This window comes from Otolemur garnettii, unplaced genomic scaffold (genome assembly GCF_000181295.1).
Source record: "Otolemur garnettii isolate 467f Iridium unplaced genomic scaffold, OtoGar3 scaffold00005, whole genome shotgun sequence".
Classification (NCBI taxonomy): Eukaryota; Metazoa; Chordata; class Mammalia; order Primates; family Galagidae; genus Otolemur; species Otolemur garnettii.
In genome coordinates, this window is record NW_003852400.1 from 8,661,154 (window position 1) to 8,681,128 (window position 19,975).

At 38.1% G+C, this 19,975-nt stretch overlaps 1 protein-coding gene across 2 annotated transcripts in view; it reads left to right on the plus strand.

The window, feature by feature from the left end:
* Positions 1-19,975, plus strand: part of GNAI1 (G protein subunit alpha i1) — an 84,386-nt gene that overhangs the window by 40,516 nt on the left and 23,895 nt on the right. The window contains exons 1-3 of one of the 2 annotated variants that reach the window (XM_023518933.1): positions 12,462-12,586; positions 13,936-13,978; positions 14,075-14,216. In XM_023518933.1, coding sequence (XP_023374701.1) covers positions 12,559-12,586; positions 13,936-13,978; positions 14,075-14,216 — 213 coding nt within the window. In that variant the 5' untranslated portion in view covers positions 12,462-12,558. Of the gene's footprint in view, positions 1-12,461; positions 12,587-13,935; positions 13,979-14,074; positions 14,217-19,975 lie in introns of those variants that run through there. The other variant, XM_003782622.3, reaches the window with a different exon arrangement.

A 19,975-nucleotide genomic window follows, 5' to 3' on the forward strand; every position in this document is an offset into this window, starting at 1 on the left:
GGTCCATGTACCAGTGGGATCATGAACAGACACTTTACATCTGAGATGGAAGCTATGTCATGAAGGAATATAGCAAAAGCATAGTGGTGTTTTATGTCATGCTAAATATGCTTAGAAGCCTGTTAACTATATATTAGTAGGATTATAAGATTTAATTCACACTGTAGCTTAGTAGATACCAAGTAAAAAATTATTTTATTTTATTTCATTTATTTATTTTTTTCTGAGAGAGAGGCTCAATCTGTTGCCCTGGGTAGAGTGCTGTGGTGTCACAGCTCACAGCAACCTCAAACTCTTAGGCTTAAGCGAATCTGTTGCTTTAGCTTCCCAAGTAGCTGGGACTATAGACACCCACCACAGCACCTGGCTTTTTGTTGTTGTCATCATTGTTTTAGTTGGTCTGGGCCAGCTGTGGTGTATACGGCCAGCGCCTTATCCACTGAGCTGTGGGCATCACCCTAAAAAATTAATTTATCCTAAAATTAGCCTACCTTCTGTGAGCCCCTATCTGCTGAGCAGCAGGGGGAAATTAGAAAATGTTTAAGAATTGCAAAATACTTTAGCCTTCCGTTTAATAATTTCAACAGTCCATTTATGTAGTGTTGCTGTGTTCCTCTCCTGCTGTTGTCCTTAATTGGCGTGAGGGACAGCAGCAGGTAGGTAGGAGGGGAGGAAAGGGTAGCTACTTGAACCTCCTGTAGCAGGGACAGTCTGGTCCCACAGCTGTGATATGCTCTGCCTCCTCCGGGCTCACAGGTGAGGGCTCTCACCGAGGGATTCCTGGCATCCCCAGTTGAAGTCTCTGGCACTGTAATATATGGCTTGCTGCGCCCTGGCCTGCTTAGGCTTCCTCTAACCGCAGGCCTTGGGCTTGCACCTGAGACTCTGGGTGGATACAGGCTTGGTGGTTGTCCCTCCTGCTGCCATATTGGGTCATGTAACAGCCCGTGTCTGTCAACTAAGTTACCGCAGTGTGAAAATTGGAGGTGCCTTGGTTGGCAAACTCAACTCCAGAGACACTCCTGCCTAAGCATGGTGTGGTCCTTTTTAAAGCCCATATTGGTAAGAGGTGCAACTTGGGAGAAAGTCCCAGGGAGGAATGGAGACAGGGATAATCACCAAACTTTACAGAGTAAAAGTAACTTTCTGTGACAAGACTGTGAGATTTATGTACATGAGTGATTACGTAGGAAGGTAAGGGGGGCAGATGGAAATGAAATTAAAGATGATTTTATCCAGTGTCAGTCAAAGGAGAGAGACAATCAAGTTTTTCTAAATAAATTGCATAATTTTGATCCAGTGTAAAAATTTGAAATTTACAGAAATATTAGAGAAGTAAAATCATATTGCTTATATATGAACACTTAATCTTTTCATCGTATTTCTTCACAAGCACCTTTTTTTGTGGTATGAATGGGTTTATATGTAGCTTTAAAATACTACATATGCTGTTTTTTCACTATAAACTAGTTTTTAGTCTTTCACTGTTCTGTTAAGATATTGATATTTTTCTTATTAGTTAATGTTAGATCATTATGTATTAAGTCTATAGTGTGGTGCTTATTTGTTATGATTTTTTTTCTTATTTTTTAGTTTGCCTATCTTACTACGACCTTTAAAAATATGTAGGTGTGAGGGCTTCTTAATTTGTTTATATGTTTATATATTTGTATACTTGTATTTGCTAAATATTTAAGTATAGCTAGCTTTTAAAACAATTGTCAGCATGGAGGTCAAGCTGTTATATCCGGGAAACCTAACTTGACCGTGACTTACAGAGGGAACGTGCTTGGTTCTCCCATGTCACTACCAGGAAGTTGAGTAGCGCTGGGTGCGCTGCCTCCGTGGACATTCAGTTCCAGGTGCTACTAGTCATTCTTCATTACTGTGCACTTGGGATAAAAGAAAAAGCCAAAGAAGTAAAAATGACGATTTTATTTTACTATGAGCTGTAAATGCGCACCCCTTTAATGTCCTTGTGATCACATGGGAAGTGTGCCAAGGGTGCTTCTGCTGCAGACCACAGTGTGAAAGTCAATCTTGAAGATCAGCAGTTGCATGTTTGAGGTAGAGCAGTTGGACGCCTGGATTAGTTGTTCTTTTCTTGGAAAACCATTTTTACTTAGAGGACAAACTATGGTTAGTCCAACTTGCGTATTTGGCAGAGTTAGCCGTTTGCTTCAAGGAAAGCACCTAACAGTATTTGTTGCCAGTAATAAAATCTGATCTTTCAAGCAAAAAAAAAAAAAAAAAAAAGATAAAATGATTAAAATAATAAAACAAACTTGTCCCCGCCACTGTCATTTCTTGACCTCTTCTTGAGACTTAAAGCCTTTTCTGATGAGATGGGTACTATGAAAAAGGAGATTTAAAAAAAATGCATATGTGTATAAAACTAATGGAGTGTGGGAATATGCCATTCTGTATAATTCAGTGAACCAGCTTCCAGGTCAGACATGGGTGAAAGACTCATTCAGATACCAGATGGGCTGGTGGGTTTAAGGCACGGGCACACCACACTTCATTGCTCTGTGTTTTGTTGCATCTGCTTTCTTTCTTTCTTTTTTTATTGAAGATTAGTGGTGCCCATTCTCTGGACAAGTCTGTGGGTACCGTTTTTTCCAGCAGTGTGGGCTTGGGCTTACTTCTTCTCTGTGTTGCATTTTGGTAATTCTCACAATATTTCAGACTTTTCCATTATTATACCTGCTATAGTGATCTGGGATGGTGGTCTTTCACATTACTATTGTAATTGCTTTGAGGCACTACAAACCATGGCCTATATTCATAAAACAGCCAACTTACATGCTGTGTGTTCTAATTGTCCCCCCGTCCGGCTGTTCCTTCCCTCTCCCTCTTTGGACTCTGTTTTCTCTGAGACATGACATATTGAAATCAGGCCAATTAATGATCCTACGATGATGGGATGATGGCATCTGTGTATTCAAGGGGAAGAAAGAGTTACTAATTTATCACTGTAAATCGAAGGCCAGAAGTGATTTGCTTAGTGAGGAAGTCACGTTGAAAGCTAAGATAGCAAAACAAACAAACAAACAAACAAACAAAAAGCTAAGATAGCCAAAGGTAGGCCTCTAGTGAGAAACAGCCAAGCTGTGAATCCAGAGAAAGTTGTTCTATGAAATTGAAAGCACTGCTTCAGGGAATGCACAAATGATAAAATAAAACAGCTCCATTGCTGATATGGAGATAGTTTGAACGGTCTAGGTAGAAGATCAGACCAGCCACAACATTTCCTTAAGCCATGGCCTACTTCAGATCAAGGCCCCAACTCTCTCCAATTCTTTGGAAGCTGAGTGAAGTGAGGAAGCTACAGAAGAAAAGTTTGAAGGTAGCAGAGATTGGTTCAGGAGGGGTAGGGAAAACGTCATCTCCATAACATAAAAGGGTGAGGTGAAGCAGCAGGTGCTGATGTGGAAGCAAGGTTTCTAGAAGATCTAGCTGAGATCATTGATTAAGGTGGCTTCACCAAACAGATTTTCAGTGCAGAAAAAACAGGCTTATATTGGAAGAAGGTGCCTTCCAGTAGGCATCCAGTAGAAGATGCCTTCTGTTTTAAGAGGATGCTATCTAGGACTCTCATAGACAAATAGGAGACGTCGCTGTCTGGCTTCGAAGCATCAAAGGTTTATTTTCTTCGTAGGGGCTAATATAGGTGGTGACGTTTAAGTTAAAGCCAGTGCTTATTTGCCACTGTGATAGTCCCAGGGTCATTAAGAATGATGTTAAGTTCATCCTGCCCATGCTTCATGAATGGAGCAGCAGAGCCTGGATGACTGTACATCTGCTTACAGTATGGCTTACTGAGTATTATATATTTTAAGCCCACTGTTGAAACTTGTTGCCCAGAAGGAAAGATCTCTGTTAAATATTACTGCCTAGTGACACTGCATCTGGTTACCCAAGAGCTCTGATGGAGATGTGCAAAGAAATTGTTTTGTGCCTTCTAACACGGCGTCCTTTGCAGCAGCCTGTGAGTCATGCGGTGATTTCAACTTTCAATTCTTAGTATTTAAGAAACACATTTTGTGAGGCTATAGCTGCCATAGGTATTAGTGATTACTCTGATCTGGGCAAAGTAAATCGGAAACTTTCTGGAAAGGATTCACTGTTCTACGTGCCATTAAGAACATTGAGGATTCATGGGAGGAGGACAAGATGGCAATATTAGTAAGAGATTGGAAGAAGCTGATTCTAACCCTCGTGGGTGACTTCGAGGGATTCCGGATTTCAGTGGAGGAAGTCATTGCAGATGTGGTGGAAATAGGAGAGAACTAGAATTAAAAGTGGAGCCTGGAAGTGTGGCTGAATTTCCACAGTCTCATGATAAAAAGCGAGGGTTTGCTTTTTATGGATGAGCAGTGAAAGTGGTTTCCGGAGGTAGAATCTACTGGTGAAGGTACTGTGCGCATTGTTTACATGACAACAAAAGATTTAGACCGTTAGATAAACTGAGTTGATAAAGCAGGGTCAGAGTTTGAGAGGACTGGCTTCAATTTTGAAAGTTCTATTGTGGGTAAAATGCTATCAGACAGCATCACATGCCACAGCAAACTCTTTTCTGAAAGAAACAGTCAACGTATGTGGCAAACTTCATTGCTGTTTTAATTTAAGACATTGTCACAGTCACTCTAACCTTCAGCATCCAGCACTCTGTTCAGTCAGCAGCCATCAACATAGAGGTAAGACCCTCTCCCAGCAAAAAGATTGTGACTTGCTGAATGCTCAGATGATTGTTAGCATCTTTTAGTAGTTAAGATGTGTACATTGCTTTTTTAGACATAATAGTATAATACACTTAACAAATTGCAGTATAGTGTAAATATTTAAGTAGAACTTTTATGTGTACTGGAAAACAAAGTTTGTATGTTGCGTTATTGTAGCATTCACTGTATTGCAGTGGTCTGGAACTAAACCCAGAATATCTCCAACATATATCTGTGCCCAGGTATATAAAGTTCCTAAAAATAGCTTCAAATACCACATTGTAATCAAACTTTAAGAAGTTACTCCTTTTCAAATTTGAGTGTAGATAAGACAAAACTGTGCACAACTGTCTACAAATGCTATTGAAAACTCTTCTCTTTTTGTAGTACAGAGTTACTTGAAAGTGAGTTTTCTTCATGTATTTTGACCAAAGTCCTATATTGCAGTATGTTAAGCACTAAAGTAGATGTGAGAATCCAGCTGCCTTTGGAGAAATGTAAAGCAGTGCTACTTGTCTTGGAATTTGGGGGGAAGGGAAAATATAATTTCATAAAACAGTATATATTGTTTAATAGTTAGCAAACTTAATGACTATATTATGATCATTAGTCAAGAAAAAAAGAAATGACCTTTCTTTGCCTCAAAGAAGATGTGTGGTTCTCAACCTTTACATGCACGAGAATCACTTGGAGGGATTATTAGCACACAGATTGCTGGATCCAGCTTCTGGAGTTCCTGATTCAGTAAGCCCTGGGTACGGGACTATCCTTTTGATAAATTCCCAGGTGAGACAGATACTGCTGTTATACTTTGAAAAAAGCACAGTTGTGTTTCTTTAGATTTGCTGAGAAAAAATTTTTTAGCTGCCATTTGAGATGAAAACAGTAGAATTTTTAAAGAATAAGTAATGCAGGAATAAAAACCATGGCCAGAAGTATCTTTAGTTGCCGTAAGTGTGGAAATCACCTAAAATTTAAACAGAACCATTTGTCATGAACTATTCAGCACCTGAGGCTTTCCTCTACTTACAAACTAATTCGCCTAACACAGTTTATGGTTCCTAGCAAAAGGTAAGAGGTTCCTGGTTCAGAGACAAAAAAGGACTTTGTAAGAGCAGGTATGCTAGTGAATCAACGTTTGTGGTGGTTTACCAACCCCTAGTTCTGTAAGGGGAACACGAACGGTTTCAGGTGATGGCTGTACAAGCGGTGGGTTATGTTACAGTACAGGAAGCTGAGGGATCCTTTCTTTTTTGATAATGCACAGTGAGTCTGCCTGACTTTGTTTCAGAGGATACATTGTCTTTATTATGCTGAACAGTAAACAAACTTTTCTGTGCTGTAGAGGGAGACGTTATCTATATTTTCTAAGGCTTTTCTCTATACAAACATCCTTGAAGAGGTAGTCAATATGTCTGCTTGCAGAGGTCCACAACATCTGTGAGAGGGGCCTATGGAGAATTGTAGCCTAACATAGAAAAGGTGAAAAAGTTTGTATATGTTAATTACTTACTGGTCCTTAGTGGTAAACACCTTGGCAAAAACATGACCGGATTAGCCTTGAGCTTTAGACAGAGCAATGTATTTATTTTTCCTGATGAAGAAAAATAATTCTTTCTTGTGTGGTTCTAGATTATTTTCCCAAATATGTGTCACTGTCAGAGGAAGTAAAATTTCTTTTTTTTTTAATTTCTTATAGCATAACTGTGTACATTAATGCAATCATGGGGTACAGTGTGCTGTTTTCATATACATTTTGAAATACTCTCATCAAACTGGTTAATATAACCTTTGTGTCATTTTCTTAGTTATTGAGTTAAAACATTCATACTCTGCTTTTAGAAAGATTCACTTGTGCCCTTGTAAGATAAACCATAAAGGTGACCCCACCAGTCACCCTCCCTCCCCTCTCCCACCCCCTTCCCATATTCTAAGGCTATAATTAGGTTATGACATTCCTATAAAAGCTATGAATTAGTTTCAAAATAGGGCTGTGTACATTGGATACTTTTTCTTCCATTCTTGAGATACTTTGCTAAGAAGAACATTTTCCAATTCCATCCATATAAACATGAAGAAAGTAAAGTCTCCATCTTTCCTTAGGGCTGCATCGACCCACGAATGGATCAATAAATTGTGGTACACGTACACCATGGAAGTAAAATTTCTTATGCTATTATATGTTACATGAATTATAAAGGAAAGCATTTTTATAAATTATATATAAAGTTTAAATGTAAAATTAGCATTGATTTAATATGACAAATAATGATAAGTTAGTCCTAATCCAGTGTGGTTGAGATATGATTCTTTTGCTTTAACGTAATACTTCTAAGGTGGGCCGTATAATGACTGATTTTCCCGTATCATTTTCCATCTAAACTTCTCTCAAGTTCTTTTGCATAGAATGTGGTATTTATCATTTGACTTTTAGTTGGTGCAGATGCATCATTAACCTCCTTTGTTTTTCCCTCATTAGCTCAAGATAATTAAAGTAATACTACTTGGCACAGGGTTAGTCCAGATTCTGGGTCCACTGGGCAGAAAACACACTCAGAATTGGGCTCTCTTAGCTTGGAAGTCTAGGTGGGCTTGTCCTCAGTTATGACTAGAGTGACCTGTTCCCTGCTTTTCCCGGCTCAGTCCTGGGTTACCTGTGCTTGCTTTATTCTCAGAAGGGTCCCAATTTGGAGGGTATATATATTGCATGATCCCTGATGCTCTGGCTCGGTTAAAGGTTTAAGCAGAGCTGTCAGGCGTCTCCTGGCCTCAGCTGCACTCAGTCTCAGCGCAGTTTGCTTCCGTTTTGGCTCCATCCTTCAATGGTGTGTCTTACATTTTGTGATCATGGAAAATGGCCTGGGGGACAAATTTCACATCCTTTCAATACTGTGATCTTTCTCAATAGTTGCTATATAAAAAGTTAGCAAAAGAATCTGTTGACTAGATCTCTCCTTTGTAGGGGGTAAAATCACTGTATCTGAGGTGAATATTTTATAAATTTTTGTATGCATGTTATGTTAATATAAATATCTTAATGTGTAAAATGTTTTGCTTGATGGTTGGTATAGGACCTACAGTCATAAGGAATGGTATTCCCAATGACAAAACTCTGATGGGCCAGCTGGAAACACCTGCCCCCTGCGTTGGTGGTCAGGGTTGGGTGATTCACAGCCTAACCAAATAGAGTAGTGGATAGAAACCCCAAGATATAGTAGTTGAGCCTGGCTAAAGTATCTTAGGTAGTTTTAAAAACAAACTCAAATACAGACCTTGAAATGGGATGACTGTGTTCAGATGGATGATGGTTTTCAAATGACTCAGAATTTCATAAGTTATTTTTTATCACTGTACAAATAAAAGCACTGAATTAAAAATTTTTGCAGAAAATTTATAGACCCTCAAGAACATTCTTGTGGCCTTCCAACCTTCACCACATGGGTCTTTGTACTCAAATGTTAGGAACACTGGGCTGTTGGTTTATTTGGCGGGGTGGTCAGTTGGGGTGGGCTGGCAGAAAAGAGCTTCACGGGCTGCACACATTTCTTCCTGCTGCGCTGCCTTGCTGCCTTGCTAGGGAAGCCTTGAATGGCGCCCGTTCATTCATTCTGTGTTTTAAAAAAGTATATACATTTACTCTTTCACAGTTCTGCAGGATAGAGGTCCAAATCATGGTCCCTGCAGGGCTTGTTCTTTGTTTTTGACATATGACTATTATATATATTTACAGTGCCCATTGTGATATTTATACATGATTAAATCAAGCTAATTAATGTATGTTATCTCACTTAGGCTCTTTGTGGTGAGAGGATTTTAAGATCTATTCTCTTAGCAGTTTTCAAGTATGCATACTGTATAATAGATTTCCGGAATTTATTCATCCTGACTGTAACTTTGTACCCTTTGACCAGCATCTCCCCAATATCTCTGCCCCAAGCACCTGGTAATCACAGTTGTGCTCTGAGTTGGACTTCTTTAGATTTTATGTGTGTCAGTGCAGCCGTGTGGTATTTGTCTTTCTGTGCCTGGATTCTTACTTCACTCCTCCAGGTTCGTCTGTATCGTATCGTCACACATGGCGGGATTTCCTTCTTTTTAAGACCGTGTAGTACTCCACTGTATATATACGTGTGTGTGCACGCACACCCCCCGTTTTCCTTATCATCCATTCATCTGTGGACAGACATTTCGTTTGATTGGCTGTTGTGAATAGTGCCTCAATAAACATGGCCTTGCCCCTGCCTCTTCCACATGCTGATTTCATTCCTTCGTGTGCATTCACACTTACTCAGTATAACAGTGTGATACCTACTGCAGGGATTAATGGTGCGGGGCATAGTTTTATGGGGAATTAAGATTGGGGGAAGTGGGGTCATTTTGAGGCTTTAGATTTGGTATTTTGGTGTGCACAGTCATTATCAAATTATTCTTCCATCCCAGAATGTCAGGTACATCCCGCTGTATGTAAATATGTGTTCAAATATAAGTCCAGAACTTCTTATAGCTAAATAGAAAAGATTTTAATTTTAGATTACCATTCCAGGTGGGGAGTGATAATTAGAGCCAAAATCTTCTCTGGACCCAGAAGTGTTCTCCACAAAATAGTCGAGAAGGAAAACATTTTTTATTATTAAATAAGCATTAAACCAGAATCTGATATGCATCACTGGCATTCCGCTAAGAGATTGTATAGACATATCTCATCCCTTATATATATACAAAGCAGTGCAGCCCATTACTTAAATATTTACAAGATAAGCATCAACTGTGTCCTCAAGTAAGAGGATTTGACAGCAGGTGTTGTCACGCATAGTTCATCCTAACTTTACTGTGGTCATTGGGATTACCATCTGGGTTAACTAATTGGCCTTATCCTGAAGAGAAACAGACTCTTATCTTTATGACTGGAGGTAGTTTTGCAACTAGGAGCAAAGTGTCATGGACGCATTTCCCTTGATGTTTACATATCAACGAGAAGGCTTCAGGACTTTGAGAAGCTGACAAGACCTATTTAGTTTTCAAAAGGATATATTATATACGTTTCAAAGAGGGGGGAAAGTACTTCCAGTTATAATTTTTCTAAAGTAAATGCTGTAAGGAAAAGGAGGGGAGGGAAATCATTTCCTTTTCTTTCAACAGGGAGAGTTAAGATTCCTACTTTGTTATTTATATTTGCCTTTATGGACTTGTTTGTTTGCTTCTGTCCTAAGTGTAGGGACCTGGATCTTGTCCATTTTATGATAGCGCTATGATAAACAAAAGTGATTTTAAATGTACTTTTGATATCGTTTTATGTCATTTAATACTAAATTGCAGTTTAGTTTTATTCAGTGTTAACATTTTAAATTACTAAATTCTAATATGTTAATATTCTAATATGTTAATTTAAACATAAAAATTGAGATTACTTAAAAGAAGAGTAGTGGTGTCAGGAATCCAGGATAAGACAAGAGACTATATCACCACGTTTTCACTTAACAGTCTGGAGTGTTGGGCACCTTACAACTCTGAAGCCAAGCAAAAAAGGAGACAAGTATGTCCCTAAGCAGGAAGTTGAATAAAGAATCTCTTTAAAAAGGTCAGAGGTGGTTTTGTTTGTTTTGCTTTTTTTTTAGAACCCTCAACAAAATCAGAAGCAGATGCTATTTGACTGTCATTTTTATACTAGTAAATTACAGAATTCTATCCAAGGAATTAGCAAGGGTTACTGTATTTAGGTCCTGATTTGTTTTTTCGTTCTTCCTCCTCCCCCTCCATTCCTTATCTTGGCTCAGCTCCATTCAGTTCCCTTTCATGGATCCCATGAGTAGCTGCTGTGTGTTGGAGCTCAATCTGCAGATGGGTCCTCTCTCCCAGTGACTGCGCTGGTGCTCCTTGCCCCCCCCACCCCCCATCTGTGCGGTGCAGTCTTACTGTTTGCCAGCTCCCTTTCAGACACCTGCTGGCTCAGTGTTTTCTGACAGCCCCTTCCTCTGCCAGGAGCCCTGAGGGAGACCTTGGGGATGACTCCTCCTCCCTAGGGATGCCACCCCTGCTTCACAGTCCCAGGCCGCCTCAGCCACGGCGCATACATTCTTCCCTTCCGGTACCTCTGCAGTGCTACCACAGCTTACTGACAGTCCTTCACGGGCCACTTAGTCACCGTGGCCTGCTAGGCCTTGTGTCCAAAAGTGGTCACACCCTCTGATCTTTCCTGCCACGTACTATATAGTCCTTATTTCTTCTTAACATTGCTTTTGGTAAGATGGGAGTACATTTTATCCCACTCTGGATTTAAGTGCAATGTAAGAGCAGCCTGGACGAGTACTGCTGGAAAAAATGTACCAATTCCCCAAGCCCATGCCCTGCCACTCCCAGTGTTGGTTGGTTGGTTTGGTTTTTCTTTATATTATTGCTTCCTGCCAGCATCTCAGAAGTAACTGCTGACAGAGATGTTTTAGAGAACAACCATTGACTTTTTCCTGTATGTTGTATGGGGAGAAGGCAAGTATTTAGAATGTTGAAACCTTAACCACATGACAAATTACCATTTGTAATTTTCCTCTGAGGAATTGAAAATTAATCATGTAAATTGCTAAGCTTTGAAAGATTTTTGCATAATTTCTGCCTGTAGATAGAATACTTTGTGACTAGTAAAGAAAGTAGAAATCCAATTAATATGACTGCTATCTCCACTCTCTAAGGTTAAATAGATTTCAGGATTTTTTGAACCACGAGCTGTTAACTAGATGTTCATTGCAAAGTAATCTAAGTGTCTCACATTACCAATTATTTTGAGATAGGAAGTGATTTAGAATTTAAAGATAATGGCCGACATTAGGAAAATTTGTTTTTCTCTTGTTAAGGTTTAAAAGTTCAACTGGAAATGGTCTTATTTACTATTTCTGATTTTCTTCCTTGAGTAGAACACAAACCTAGGTGAGATTGCTTGAACCTCTCTCTAGGCCTAACAAAATGGACCATGGGTAGCTATTGAGAGAAGCTCATTATGCCTGTGGAATCACCACCCTTGTGTGTGGATGTAGGGGATCTAGACAGTCTCATCATCACAGCATGGCAACTGTGACTCAACTTGCAATAAGGTCTGTGGAAACCCAGAGCCGTCTCTTCAAAGACAGTTATGCTAAAAACTGTGTAGGTTGTGTTACTTGGGTGGACCGTCCCTGGATTAGAGAAACGTGTGAGCCATAATGCCTGCAATTGTGCTTTTCACAGAGCCAAGTACACTGTTGTTGATTAACAAATAATGGGTTGTTTATCTTGGAATTGTTTTTATTGGCAGATACCCTGAAAGATTCAAAGGCTGCCTGTGAATGAAGAATGCCCTCATTGTTTATCCAGTGCCTTGCTTTTCTGTTGTGTGAGGGTATTTTGGAAAAATTTCTCGATCTAAAACAGCAAGGAAAATTCAGGCAGTTTCATCCTCAGATTTTCAAATAGGCCGTTTGGCTACAACCTGTTTTCAGATGCCTTTGATAGCTTGGATGCGCATGTGTGTCTGTCCGTGTGGCTGGAGGGCAGGAAGGGCAAAGGGAGGGATGAAGCCCAGAAGTCACAGTCCGGCCGTAGTCACCATCTAATTGTGTCAGTCACAAATAGCTTACATAAATTCAAGGACGTTTCTGGTTGGTTGACTGTGTGTCTAGCACAAGCTAGCTGCGGAGAATTCAAATATAAACATGCAGAGTGAGAGGCAGCTGCCGTCACGTGCAGGGTAGGTCGGGAGAGGCTGGCAAAGGAGGTCAGTTGGGTGGTTGGTAAAAGATCACCAAGATGGCAGGAGCAGAGCAAACTGCATTTTGCCAGGCGAAACTGTGTGTTTGAACCACGTGGCATGATCAGCAGTGGGCGTTCTTGGAACTGTAAGTTGTGCAGTAATGCTGAGCATAAAACTGTAGGAACAGCCCTAGGAAAATGGAAATATGGGCCCAAGTACTTAAAGTCCCCGGCCCTGTTCTCAAACAGTAATAAATTCCTCTAGGACATGTGAAGCCATATGGTAGTAGGTTTCTAATATCTTCCATAGCTTGTGTCCGGTGCTCAGATGTTCTGAACATCCAGCAATCAAGAGGAGCCTGACAAATCATTGATCTAATTTGGTATCAAGAGAGCAGCTGTTGCTAAGTGGGAAGCTATTTCAGAGGGCCCTAATTTCATGAGTGGCCATTTCATTAGTAATACTTTCAAGTTAGGATAGTATAATGGTAGGAACTCAAATCCGGGGGAGACCCTGTGTAAGGACAGAGTGATGGAGAGTTTTGAGAATGGCTCTGGCTCTCGGACTTATTTGGCAAGGAAGAAGAAAGAAACTCAGAAGGGGGTGGCACCTGTGTCGCCGGCCCCATATACCAGAGGTGGCGGGTTCAAGCCCAGTCCTGGCCAAAAACTGTAAAAAAAAAAAAAAAAAAAAAATTCAGGAGAATACATTTTTGTGCATCACAGCATTGCGTCTCCAGTGCTTGCAAATCATGTCAGTTGTATAATAATGATTAAACACACATTGCACGAGACATAGCTATACAAACATCTGACATTTAAGAATTCCTGTTCATGGGGTTTCTTGGAGCCACTGTTGTCTACTTCACAAGAGCCAAAGGTTAAAATTAAGATAATTGGTCAAGCAGTTAAAAATCTTCCAATGGGGAGCAGAATCTTGAGTGTATCAGTTTAAGTTGGAGAAGATGGAATTTTTTAATACTTTAGAGAATATTCATAAACAAGAGTGAAAACTTTTTTTTAGTTGAGTTTATTGAATTTAACTATTATAAAGTAACAGGGAGATGGGCCTCATTCTACATGTTTAGAAACAAATACAGCTCATTTTATTTTTATTTGCAAAAAGCCTTTATTTTGTATGTTTAATGTATAAAGCATGATATAAGAGAGAAATATAATATTTATAGTAAAATGGTTACTGTAGTGAAACAAATGAACATATCCATCATCTCATATAGTTACCTATTTTCTCTCATGCAAGAATAGCTGTAATCTGTTAATTTAGCTCAACTCCCAAATGCAGTACTCCGTTATGAACTGTCATCCTTACGTCGTATGTTACATCTTTAGACTAGCTCAGCCTTCATATTTGCTGTTTTGTTTCTCGTTGAGTATAAAATAAAATTCAGCTCTAAGAGACAGTGTGTGTGTTGTGTGTATTGGGAGGTGGTATAATTTAGTAATAATAATCAATATAGAATTTTTATTTTTTTAGGTGCTGGTGAATCTGGGAAAAGTACAATTGTGAAGCAGATGAAGTAAGTAGACTTAAACATGAAATCTGTTTTCTGCATTTACTGTTACCTTTGCATCAAAGGAAGTAAGTGTTCTTTTCTTCCCTTTGTCTTGTTTAGAATCATCCACGAAGCTGGTTATTCAGAAGAGGAGTGTAAACAGTACAAAGCGGTGGTCTACAGTAACACCATCCAGTCAATCATCGCCATCATTCGGGCCATGGGGAGGTTGAAGATAGACTTTGGGGACTCAGCTCGGGCGGTAAGTTCTTAAGTTATTACTTTTTTTTTTTTTTTTTTTTGAGACAGAGCCTCAAGCTATCCTCCTGGGTAGAGTGCTGTGGCGTCACAGCTCACAGCAATCTCCAGCTCCTAGGCTCAAGCGAGTCTCCTGCCTTTGCCTCCCAAGCAGCTGGGACCACAGGCGCCCACCACAATGCCCGGCTATTTTTTGGTTGCATCTGTCATTGTTGTTTTGGTAGGGCCGGGCTGAGTTAGAACCTACCACCTTAGGTGTATGTGGCTGGCGCCTTAGCCACTTGAGCCACAGGTGCCGAGCCAAGTTATTACATTTGTCATAGCAGGTCTGATTGAGGAGTAAACAGAATAACTTGCATGTCAGTACCATACTGTGTGTAATAGACATGACAGCTATCAGAATTGTTTTATAAAGGGAGTCAAAAGTGGAGAAGTGAATGAAGTTAGACTGAATATGTGTCCTCCATAGCCACACTTTCTCAGATGATTTGCTCAACTGAACAGAGACAGCAGTGTTTTCTCAGAGCACGTTATAGTGCATACTTCAGTGTCCCAGCGACAACTTTCAGGAGTTAGTGTTGAGTAAACTGCTTAGACTGACGCTCTTCAAACTCCGTTCTATAATTTGGAATGCTGAAATGATCTAATTATTTATATTCACGTCCAGACAAAAAGCAGTCTAATCTTGAATAATGAAAAGAGTATAAACATTTGCTTGGCTTTGGAATAGGAAAATACTGGCTAGGGAAAAACACATATCGGAATTTTAGAGCTGAAAACGACCATTGGAAATAAAGTAGTTCTATCCCTTTATTTTGCTAAAAGAAACTGGAACCCTGGGAACCCTGTGATAGAAAAATTGCCATATAGCCAGTAACTAAGGCACTGTGCCGCACTTCCTTATTTGAAGCAGTAATTTGCTTCAGTTTGCTTTGAAGCAGCTTTGGACTAATCCATAGGATATCTTTTTTTTTCCCCCTAAGGTTCTGTTCAGTTGTTTCATCTGTTTGTTTCAAGTTTGCTATCTGTGTATAGCTCATACTTTTCTGATTCATTTTTTAATGAATGCATAAAACTTGACCAGAAAGCTGTAGCCAAATCTGTAGGTTAATTTTTAATATTTTTATACAAAGTAGATGTATTTTTATATTACTATTCCTACTGTTTATTTTTATAGTTCCTTTGTATTTTTGTGTGTTCAATATATGTGTGTATAACATGTAACTTTTTCATTTTGTCTTAGTGTTGGCTACGTTTTTTATTTTTAACATTTTAAATTAGTCAAATAAAACATTTTTTTAAAAATAAGTTACTTTCAATTTTTCTTATAAGTTACTGGGGCATATTTACTTGCTAAGTTTTTTGTTTGAAACAAAGATTTAAAGGCTTTGTGTGATTAATAAATTTTCAAGTATATTTCAAGATCATCATTAATAATTTATACATACATCATTTATTCATTGGACAAACGCTTTTGTGCTCAGAAAGCATTTATTGAATGAATAAATGATAAATGCTTAAATTACAGCTGAATGGGTTAGCAGATAAGGAAAAAATATGCTAAATATGATCAAATCTCATTTCATAGAAGACAGTTTAGAAGAATGTTATGCATAATTATTAAAAATGATCTTGAAATCACATTAAGCTTTTTAATCATTGCTTAAAAGAACTACACAGAAAGAATCCACTCTTGGGTTAAGCAGAAAGAATTCATGTAAATTGTACTTTATAGCAGTTCCAGTTATGGTAATTTAAACTTTTTATCAAATTCATGTAAACAGTATTCTGCATTCAGATCTTCTATATGGTTATAATAGAGAAAGGTTTTGTAGGCTCCATTCTAGGAGATTATGAAGGGTCAGTGAAGCAGCTTTTATGAGTTCTTTTTCATCTTGAAATTTTTTTCTTAAGGAGTATTCCCCTCCCCCCACTTTTTTTTTTTTTTTTTTTTAAAGACAGAGTTTTACTTTGACGCCCTGGGTAGAATGCCAAGGCATCACAGCACACAGCAACCTCCAGCTCTTGAGCTTAGGCGATTCTCTTGTTTCAGCCTCCCGAGGAGCTGGGTCCTCCTCCCCCACTCCCTTTTTTTAAAACATGGGCTTAGTTTCAAGACTGGAAATAACTACTTTCTCACCATAGGCTTTTTTTTTTTTAACCAGCTTTCTGTTCCTTAGGAATCTATACGTGGGACCGCTTTTGCTTGTCTTTATTTTGACCCCCTCTTCCAGACTCACTCTAGTTGTACGCCAGCAACTCTTCTCTTCATACCTTCAGAATATTGTTTCTGTTTGCTCTAGACGTCATTAATGCACGCGGATGCCTTCATGTTCTCGTATTGCTTCTGAGTGGTCTGCTGCCAAGCTCTGTGTCGCCTCGCCCTTACACATGCTTTTAAAATACTGCTCGGGCTCTGGAATTGTGCTGAGGAATACAAGCTGAATTAAACATGGCCCCGGACATGAGGAAGGGACGTTTGAACCTAGTACTGAAACATGCATAAGAATTTTTAGACAAAAAACAGGAGAAGAGCAGTATATGAATAAGAAACAGTGTGACTATATTTCTGTGTCCGAAGTATCAGTTCCTAGAAGCTGAACATTAACCAGATACTGAATTTTGATAGGTGCCAGAGATTTACTTTCCAAGGAAAAGCAACACGAATAAACTTCTCTAACAACCATGCATCAGTGTTTATTTTCACAGTCTCACAACTTAGATATTATCAGTTTTTCATTTTTAATGTCTGATGAATGAGAAATATTACCTTTTTGCCTTTTCTAGTTTTTATTTTATTTTTTAGTCAAGCTGAGAGTTGTTTTAAAATATTTTGTCTATTTGTATTTCTCCTGTGAACTCTTTTTAGTAATTCTGTTCAGCTGTTCTTTTCACATTGATTCTTTTTGAACTGTTAAGGATATTAACCCTCCTTTGTATATCATATATATCTTTGACCAACATATTTCTTTTACTTCTTTGAAATTGTACTCTGCTTGTTAAAGATCCATTAAGGTTTTCATAATCAACTTTGACTTCTCTGTGTTTTGTTTTTTGTTAGAAAGGAATTCTCTAACAATTTTTTTTTCAATGATTTTATTTTTCTATTTTCTAGACTAGTGGTTCTCAACCTTCCTAACGCTGTGACCCTTTAATACAGTTCCTCATGTTGTGGTGACCCCCAACCGTACAACGAAAATAACTTTATGGTTGGGGGTCACCACAACATGAGGAACTGTATTAAAGGGTTGTGGCGTTAGGAAGGTTGAGAACCACTGTTCCAGAATGTTTATAGTTTATTTTTAATATTTATCTCTTTATGCACCTGTACATGTTATTTGTATTTGTTGCTAGGTTGGATGGAAATGAATTTTATAATCTCATCATCTCTTGCCTTGCAGCCTTTTAATAGATAAGCAGTGCATTCCTCAGTGACTTTGAAATGCTACCCTTAGCATTAAATTGGGTGTTTGTGGACTCCATTTTTTAAGTTGATATATATATTTTTTCCATATCATTTATTAAATTATTTAACCTCTAAGCTTGTTTCCTTGTAGTAAAATGGGAATAATGATAGCATCTACTTTGTAAGGTCGTGAGGAATAATGACATAGTGAATATTAAGGTCCTGCCATGTGCCTTCATCATAACAGATGCTCAGTAAATATTATTGCTGTAATTGTTTTATTCTGTAATTCTTATTATGCTACCATTACTTTCGTCAGAATCACATTAATTTCTGTCACTTCATAAAATTAACTGGTATCTGGTAGAGTAAGATCACTCTATGCCATCCTATCATTCCTTTACCAGATATCAAGGGTCATCATGAATTTCCCTTGTGGTATTGAGACTCAATTTAATTTTCCTGATCCTTAATGTTCCCGAAATTAAAAGGAATCTCAATACCCTCCAGGATTTGTTTTAATCCTGTTGAAGTAAAACAAACAACAAAAGATGGATGATACTTTGATTGGAATTACATCTTACTATGTAGGCTGATTTGGTGAGAACTGAGTAAAAAGATGTAAAATTTTTGATTTTACATCTGATTTTCTGTGGTTTGCTTCACATTTGAAGTTACCAGATTTGCAAGAGAGATTATACATTATTCAAAATGAGAGAGAACAAAACTGTTTCCAAGGCTGGCGTAGAGCAGTCAAGTATGCCTAGCCCTTACAGGATTTCCTCAAAATGAGGGTAATAATCCACTGATAATTCAGATTAATATTTTTCTAATAATGTGAAGTTCAAGAACCATTACATATGGGCCTATTAGTATGTCTCAGGCACGAGACATGTACAACAGTGGTGCTCAAAATGTGGCCCATGGATCACAAGAATAAGCACAACATTAGTATAGAAATTAAGGTGAATGTTAAATTTATGTTAACTCTGATAGTTTTAAAAATACAGATTTTTGTTGTGTATCATTTAATTTATTTTTCTTGTACTTTTGTGACATAGATTGGAAACAAATACAGATAAAATAAAATACCACTCTGGTTCTTTCATCAGAGATAGTTTAAGAAGCACTTACTTGAAACCCATTAGGCTGAGAGGAACAGGAAGCTTTGCCTTGGGTTGACCTAACTCTTCTTTATAAAGCCCTCGTATGCTCCTGCATAGCAGCCACTTTTCAGTATCAATAATTTTCCTGATTATTTTCATTAGTTAGTTTATGTGTGTCTTCCAGTTTTGCCAGATGACTCTTGAGAAAGATTGTACTAGTTTACCTTCCTTACAATAGTTTATAAGTGCCTTTTCTTAGCACCCTGGGCCACCAAAATTTATGAGTCTTAGATTTTAGAAAAAGTCTTTGCTAACTTGTTATTAGTAAATTGTATGTCAATATAACTTGCATTTTTAATTTTTAGTGTAGTAGTACAAGTCTTCATATCTTTGTGATTGTTTTTATTTCTCTGTGCTTGTTTATTGTCCCTTTAGTTATTTATACCTGGGAGTCTTGATATTTAATATCTATTTTCTTGTTTACATGCCCATGTGGACTAACCTTTTGTCCACTAATCCAAATGTTTTCTCACATTCTGCTTATTGCCTTTGATGTTACGGTAATACTGTGTTTTTTAATTTTTTAAAAATCTTTTTCTATTATTTCTTCCATTGTATTTAAATGTAGAAGATTCTTTCTCAACCAAAGATTTATATTTTTAAAGATTTGTAGGTGAGTGAATTTTAACATTTGTTTCTTCAATCCTTCTGAAACTTGTTTTGTTGTATGCATTGAATAAAAATCTACATTATTCTATTCTCTTTTAGGTGGACATCTCATTATTAATCCATGGTTTATTTTTTTTTTTGCAGTTTTTGGCCGGGCTGGGTTTGAACCCACCAGCTCTGGTATATGGGCCAGCACCCTACTCCTTTGAGCCACAGGTGCCCCCGGATCTGTGTTTTTTTAATTTTTTTTTAATTTTCAGATTAATATAAGGGCACATACAATTGTGCTACATTGTTGGCGTTTGTTAGGTAAAGTCCGGGTTGCAGTTGAGCCCTTCACCCAGGAGGTGTTTGTGTTTTTTAAATTTTTGCATCCTTTCTTACTGACTTGTGTTGCCTACATTTGTCATAGACGTTTAGATTTGACATTTTTTTCTCCTATTGAACAACATAAATATCAGACTGTTCTACATATTGTGGGCTTTTAATATCGGGTAAGATCAGTCTTTTTCTCCAGTCTTTTTAAAAATGTTGCTGGTTATTTTTACTTGTTTTTTTCTAGGTAAATGCTTGAATCATTTT